The sequence below is a fragment of the Notolepis coatsorum genome (genome assembly GCF_963971535.1).
Source record: "Notolepis coatsorum genome assembly, chromosome: 18".
NCBI classification, from domain to species: domain Eukaryota; kingdom Metazoa; phylum Chordata; class Actinopteri; order Aulopiformes; family Paralepididae; genus Notolepis; species Notolepis coatsorum.
In genome coordinates this window covers 2,318,225-2,325,912 of record NC_140182.1, presented here as the reverse complement: position 1 = coordinate 2,325,912, position 7,688 = coordinate 2,318,225, and the positions used below count along the sequence as shown (strand labels likewise).

General features: G+C 43.5%; 1 protein-coding gene across 1 annotated transcript in view; it reads right to left on the bottom strand.

Annotated features, from left to right (window-relative positions):
• The window catches only part of LOC311244788 (receptor-type tyrosine-protein phosphatase zeta-like), a gene marked incomplete at its 5' end in the record, with an annotated part of 193,581 nt that overhangs the window by 20,862 nt on the left and 165,031 nt on the right, over positions 1-7,688 (bottom strand). The window contains 2 exon segments of the mRNA XM_084334475.1: positions 2,641-2,775; positions 3,949-4,083. Coding sequence (XP_084190601.1) covers positions 2,641-2,775; positions 3,949-4,083 — 270 coding nt within the window.

Sequence of the window (7,688 nt, the reverse complement as noted above, 5' to 3'; positions counted from 1 at the left end):
TGACTGACGCTCTCTGATTGGCACTGACTGACGCTCTCTGATTGGCACTGACTGACGCTCTCTGATTGGCACTGACTGACGCTCTCTGATTGGCACTGACTGACGCTCTCTGATTGGCCACTGACGCGTTTGCCCAATAGCGTGACGAGCTGTGTCTTTGCCCATTTCCACGTCAAACAGCCTGCAAACTACCTGGCGTTCTATCGCCCTGCTCTAAGACAAACTCTAACCTTAACCAACTTCGAAAGAGTGCCTAAGCTTAACCAGTGTAGAAACAGGCGTCGGCCAATCAGAGAGCGTCTTGCCAGAAATGCGGCTAGGTTTAGAAATAACGCAGAAAGTGAAGCTCTTGGTCCTCACTTATTGGTAGGGATCAGCCGATATTGGCATTAAAATGTAATATCATTAAATAAATGTTTTTTTATTTACCCAGGCAAGCAAGTAAGAACAAATTCTTATTTAATTTATTGTGAAAAGTATGCATAATGTTGTGTTAATTCCACCACAAGAGATATGTAATGTTAATTACCTGAAATTATTCAGTTTTTTGGGGGGGGGGGAACCCCGCATATATCGGTATCGGTTGATATCGGTATCGGAAATGAAGAGTTGGACAATATCGGTATATCGGATATCGGTAAAAAAGCCGATATCTAACATCCCTATTTATTGGCCACGTCCAAAGTAAAAATTGAGGCTACCTCCTCAACGATGCTCCCAGAAAATACTTCCTCAAAAGGCTCGGATAATCCAGAATGGGGGACAAAATGTCAATATCATAAATGACCATCTAATCATCTAATCTAAGGATGTTTGGGTTGTATGAAAATGAGCTAATATGAGTTGCATAAGATAATATAGTGTGAAGGGAGTAGGAATACACAAGTTTACACTTCATCCTACTACTTTTCGAACATTTCTGTTTGCTTGTTTGTTTTCTAATCTGTTTATTACTTTGTTTTATTTGAATGTTTTTCCATTTATGTTTGAAATAAACTCATTCATGATTAGGGTTGGGCATCGTTTGGATTTGAACGATTCCGGTTCCGGTTCCGATTCTCCATTTCGATTCCTGTTCTAAACGATTCTCGATTCCGATTCTTTGAGGTGCAGGTCAAAACTGGGCACAGCTTATTTCGCAGGAGAATTTTTTTATTTATTTTTTTTGAAAAATCTTTAAAAAAAGATCATACTATTCACATCGTCAGTTGACTTGATATAGTTTAATTTGGTTGCTGTACTGTAACTAGGGTATTAATTAACAAAGTAAAAAAAAAAAAAAAGATTTAGGAACCGGTTCCTATTAGAACCGGTTCTTGGTGCCCAACCCTACTCATGATGTGATGTGATGATGAACACTGAGCCCTTTTTTTCAATACATGAAAGAAAACATGATTTGAGAGACATTTGTAAATGTACTGTTCAAAAAGCTAAGAAAGGGATTAAAAGGAGGTCTATTTCTATTGTTGGGGTTAACTTGTGGAACAATGCTGATACACAGTTAAGAATGAGTAATTCGCGGGCGGTCAGGTGGCGTAACGGAGATTGCGTTCGTCACCAAACCCCGGTGCGGCTAGATTCGCCTGTTCGAATCCAGCTCACAGCTCCGGCGTTGTCACCAGCTTGGCTGGCCGTTCACACTAATACAATTGGCTGTATTAGAGGGTGGGAGAAGCTGGCGGGGTGGGTCCGGGTCGTTGTAAACAGCAACTCCTACAGTTCGGTCGGGGCGCCTGCTAAGCGCGGATAGGACTTGAGTGGGGTAGTGTGATCCTTCCACACGTTACACCCTCTCAGAGAATATCCGTGCTGCCAGGTGAAAAGAAGCGGTTGATTGGCTGGACGTGTGTCGGAGGAAGCACGTGGTAGCCTCCACTCTCCCAGACCGACTGTGGGGGGTAAGTGCGCAGCGACCAGGAAGGGGATTGGGAATTGGCATAACGACTAACATTGGGATGGGAGAAAATCGGAGGAAAATGGAGGGGGAAAAAGATCAATAAAAAAAAAATAATAATAATTCGCTTTTAGTTGTTAAGAAAATGGTTTGTATAGCTATTTTTGAAGATTACAAATGTGAATAATTGCTTTTTGTTATTTTCTTAATTTTGTTAAGAATATAGGACAGGCATGTATAAGCATTATGCTTCAGTCTGTACCTTTTCAGTCACTACCCGAATCAAAGATTGTTAAATGATTGTGTATTATTGTATTGTGTGATGACTGAATAAACTACTACTACTAACTACTACTACTACTACTACTACTACTACTACTACTATTACTACTACTACTACTACTATTACTACTACTACTACTATTACTATTACTACTACTACTACTACTATTACTATTACTACTACTACTACTACTACTACTACTACTACTACTACTACTACTACTACTAAAAAAGTCATGCCCCTTTTGTTTTTGTTTCTTTGTTGTTTCTTTGTTTTTGTTTCTTTGCTTTCGTTTCTTTGTTTGTACTCGTGCTCCCGACCACTGTCAGCGACTTCGGGTTACTGAGAAGCGCTATACAAATTATATGAATTATTATTATTACTACTACTACTACTACTACTACTACTACTACTACTACTACTACTACTACTACTACTACTACTACTACTACTACCACAGTACCTTCTTGATCTGTGTGTTCCTCACACTGAAGACCCTCTGGGTGTAGTACGCCAGCACTCTGCTGCTCCTCACGGTCACCAGGAAGCTGCCATACTCCTCCTGGCTCTCCATTGGCCAGTACTGGTCACACTTCCTCTAAAGGGGGCGGAGCATTTAATAACACCCATCATCATCACCAAACAGTCACATGGGGGAGTCCGTGCCAAATGTACATTTTCCCAAAGAATCGTGATCATAGACCACGTTGTCGTACCATAAACACCTCATAGCCTTGGCGTTTACTTACTGTACTCCCAATGAATCCAGAGCTCAGTTGAGACGAGCTACACTTTGAGACTCATCATTCGAGTATTACAGCATTTATAATTTTTTTTTATAAAAGTACCCATTTGAATAAAATCATCACAGGCTTAAAGGAACACGACAACATCGTGGGACATGTGCTTAAAGTCTTCTGCAGAGTCAGACAACAAGATACTGTAGATACCAATGTCCTCTCTGTGCGCTCAGCAGAAAGCTATCCTGCTGCAAGCTAGCCTACATTAGCTTAGCACAAATGAATGGAAAAGTGGATACGGACCACTAGCCTAGCTTAAAACTCAGAGATATTTTTGGCTAACAGCTAGGCTAGCTGGTCTGTATCCGCTTACTAGGGTTGCCACCTTTCACTAATAGAAATAAGGGACACCCGTCATCAAACGTGAGCGAAGCGCGCACGATAAAACTTTTTGGGCGAAAATGGGCAGATTTTGTAACTATATATATATTTTTTTTTACTTTATTTCGGTTTTAGGGTTAGGGTTATGTTATTTAATTATTTTGGGGAGCCAGCCCCCCAACTCCTGAAATGCATAGAAAACAAACAGTCAGCACTGTTGTATGAGGTTGTGTTTAACCTGTGTCACCTCAGCTGCAGTAACCTAGACTCCTAGAGGGGAGGAGTGGGAGGATAACATTTAAATGAAATGAAATTGAACAGTATGACTTTTATATTGTTGTCTGAACACTTTTCTTCTATATTTTCTCCCATCCCAATTTCGTATCATCCAATTCAATTGGTATTTTACGGGACGGGTGGCAACCCAACCGCTTACATTCGTTTGTGCTAAGCTAGCTAGAGGAAATTGGTAGGCCTTTTTATCTTTTAGACGGTAAGCACATCCCCACGATGTTGGCGTGTTCCTGGATTGAGGATCCGTGTACCATGTTGTACACAATTGACCCATCTCAAGCCCCGCCCTCTTTCGCTTGATCCTCCAATCACAACGGTTGCTTCGTTTGTCAGGGGGGGGGGTGTGTCTCGCTCACCCTGCCCTTCTCCACCAGGTTGGTGATCATGACGACGACCCCCACGTTCTGCTCCCACACCATCCTCCAGAAGTCCTCCGTGCTGGACTTCAGGGGCCCCTGCGCCGCGATGTAGGCCCTGGGCACGTTGTAGCCCTGCGGGGGGAGCGGCGGGACGTTACGTTTTTATTTATCCTTTATTTATCCAGCAATGTCCCATAGGGAGGTGTAGTGGTTACTTCCTGGTCTACAGGGAGGTGTAGTGGTTACTTCCTGGTCTATAGGGAGCTGTAGTGGTTACTTCCTGGTCTATAGGGAGGTGTAGTGGTTACTTCCTGGTCTACAGGGAGGTGTAGTGGTTACTTCCTGGTCTATAGGGAGGTGTAGTGGTTACTTCCTGGTCTATAGGGAGGTGTAGTGGTTACTTCCTGGTCTATAGGGAGGTGTAGTGGTTACTTCCTGGTCTATAGGGAGGTGTAGTGGTTACTTCCTGGTCTACAGGGAGGTGTAGTGGTTACTTCCTGGTCTATAGGGAGGTGTAGTGGTTACTTCCTGGTCTATAGGGAGGTGTAGTGGTTACTTCCTGGTCTACAGGGAGGTGTAGTGGTTACTTCCTGGTCTATAGGGAGCTGTAGTGGTTACTTCCTGGTCTATAGGGAGGTGTAGTGGTTACTTCCTGGTCTACAGGGAGGTGTAGTGGTTACTTCCTGGTCTATAGGGAGGTGTAGTGGTTACTTCCTGGTCTATAGGGAGGCGTAGTGGTTACTTCCTGGTCTACAGGGAGGTGTAGTGGTTACTTCCTGGTCTATAGGGAGGTGTAGTGGTTACTTCCTGGTCTATAGGGAGGTGTAGTGGTTACTTCCTGGTCTATAGGGAGGTGTAGTGGTTACTTCCTGGTCTATAGGGAGGTGTAGTGGTTACTTCCTGGTCTATAGGGAGGTGTAGTGGTTACTTCCTGGTCTATAGGGAGGTGTAGTGGTTACTTCCTGGTCTATAGGGAGGTGTAGTGGTTACTTCCTGGTCTATAGGGAGGTGTAGTGGTTACTTCCTGGTCCCATAGGGAGGTGTAGTGGTTACTTCCTGGTCTATAGGGAGGTGTAGTGGTTACTTCCTGGTCTATAGGGAGGTGTAGTGGTTACTTCCTGGTCTATAGGGAGGTGTAGTGGTTACTTCCTGGTCTATAGGGAGGTGTAGTGGTTACTTCCTGGTCTATAGGGAGGTGTAGTGGTTACTTCCTGGTCTATAGGGAGGTGTAGTGGTTACTTCCTGGTCTATAGGGAGGTGTAGTGGTTACTTCCTGGTCCCATAGGGAGGTGTAGTGGTTACTTCCTGGTCTATAGGGAGGTGTAGTGGTTACTTCCTGGTCTATAGGGAGGTGTAGTGGTTACTTCCTGGTCTATAGGGAGGTGTAGTGGTTACTTCCTGGTCTATAGGGAGGTGTAGTGGTTACTTCCTGGTCCCATAGGGAGGTGTAGTGGTTACTTCCTGGTCTATAGGGAGGTGTAGTGGTTACTTCCTGGTCTATAGGGAGGTGTAGTGGTTACTTCCTGGTCTATAGGGAGGTGTAGTGGTTACTTCCTGGTCTATAGGGAGGTGTAGTGGTTACTTCCTGGTCTACAGGGAGGTGTAGTGGTGACGTCATTGCCGTTTTTCCGTGTTCCACCCTCTGTCCAACGCAACGTATTTCCCCATTGCCCATTTCTAAATCGTCTCGTTTAAAACAAATAAAGCGTTAACATTTGCACGGTGTACCTTTCTGTGTGTATTCATCCTCAATCTATAGCTCAACATGAAAATATTCGCAATTAATCATAAAAGAAAATCACCAAATTTTATTTCAACCAAAAATGTAATGTTAGTGATAGAAGGGAACTCATTTTGTGCAAAAATGGAAAGCTTTTCAATGTTCATGCGGCAGAATTGTTACAATAGCCGATAATTAGGGATGTCCGATATTATTGGACGATATTGGCATACAAATTTGATATCGGAAAATATCGGTATCGGTTTTCAAAAAAAATAAAAAAAAAAAATTTATTTAACCTTTATTTACCCATAGGCAAGCAAGTAAGAACAAATTATTATTTTATTTATTGTCAAAGTATGCATAATGTTGTGTTAATTACACAACAAGAGATATGTAATGTTAATTACCTGAAATTATTCAGTTTTTTGGGGGGGGAAACCCTGCATATATCGGTATCGGTTGATATCGGTATCGGAAATTAAGAGTTGGACAATATCGGTATCGGTAAAAAAGCCAATATCGAGCATCCCTACCGATAACCCAATGATAAATCCCTATACGGGTGGACCTCGCGGGCAGTCCACAGTGACGTCAGACTACACCTCCCTATTGAGATACAAGATCTCTTCTTCCAGGGAGTCCTGACCAACACGGCACACAACAAGTTTCAACATAAAAACAGGGCATAATAGAATATACAGTACATTAAACAAATACAAACACAGAAGGCCATTTGTGCAGTGGCAAGGAGCATAATCAGATCAGCAATAGCATCAGGTAAAACAGTTACATGTTTCATGAAGGGCTAGTCGTAGCATCCCTTTAAAAGCGTTCACAGTAGGAAGTGCCTCTAGACACAGTTTCACTTGCAGCGTATTCCATAAAAAGGGAGCATAGTGGGAGAATGCAGCTTTACCAAGCTCTGACTGCATCAAAGGAACATTTAAAAGCATCCCATTTGCTGCTCGTCTGGTATTAAAAAAGCATGTACTGTATAAAAGGACAGAAGTCTGGAGATATATAAGGGCAGCTTACCTAGCAATGACTTCAGGATAAAAATCAAGTGTTTTATTACATTTATATAATAATAATAAATTGTATTTGGAGGCGCCTTTCAAAACACCCAAGGTCACCTTACAGGGCATAACAACAGAACAGTCAAGATTAAAACAATGATCTTGGCAAAAGTGTCAGTGGAGTTAAAAACAAGACAAACAATGTAAACGTATGAAATATAAACAACAACAAGAAATATAAAAAAACAGATGTGTGTGTGTTTGTGTGTGTGTGTGTGTGTGTGTGTGTGTGTGTGTGTGTGTTTGCGTGCGTGCGTGCGTGCGTGTGTGTGTGTGTGTGTGTGTGTGCGTGTGTGTGTGCGTGTGTGTGTGTGTGTGTGTGTGTGTGTGTGTGTGTGTGTGTGTGTGTAATCTCCTGTGTAATCTGCAGAGACCACTTCTCATGAATGTGGGGATTTCCTCCGACCCGTGTCGCTGTAGATAGATACTGCTATTAGCAGCTTCCCCCGCTGCACTCACACCTGCTGCTTTCTCCTTCTGATCCAAGGACGTGGGCACCAGGTCCAGGCACCAGTGGGCACAAGGACGTGGGCACCAGGGCAGAGACGTCAGGGTGAGCTCCATGGAGAGGGAGAGCAGACGAGCACCAGCCCAGTTCAGGTGGAGACCGTCTTTCGCAAAAAAGATATTTCTATTGGTCCAGAAGGCCAGGAAGTTGTCAATGTAGGTGATGTGTTTGGAGATGCAGTATGCCTTAAGCCAGGTGTGGAGGCTCCTCACGTGACTGAAGATCATGTCTGTGTATCTCGGAGATGGAAAGGGGCCGGAGACGACGAGTGTTTTACCAGTTGCAGCCGCGGTGGTGATGGGTGTGTTATTATAACTTTCTTTGAGCACCTCTGACTGTTTGTGCCGGATATGTCATTGGCCCCAATGTGTACGATGACGGAGGAGATCTGTGGACGGTCTTCGATGAGGTTGGCGATGCAGGCGTTGAT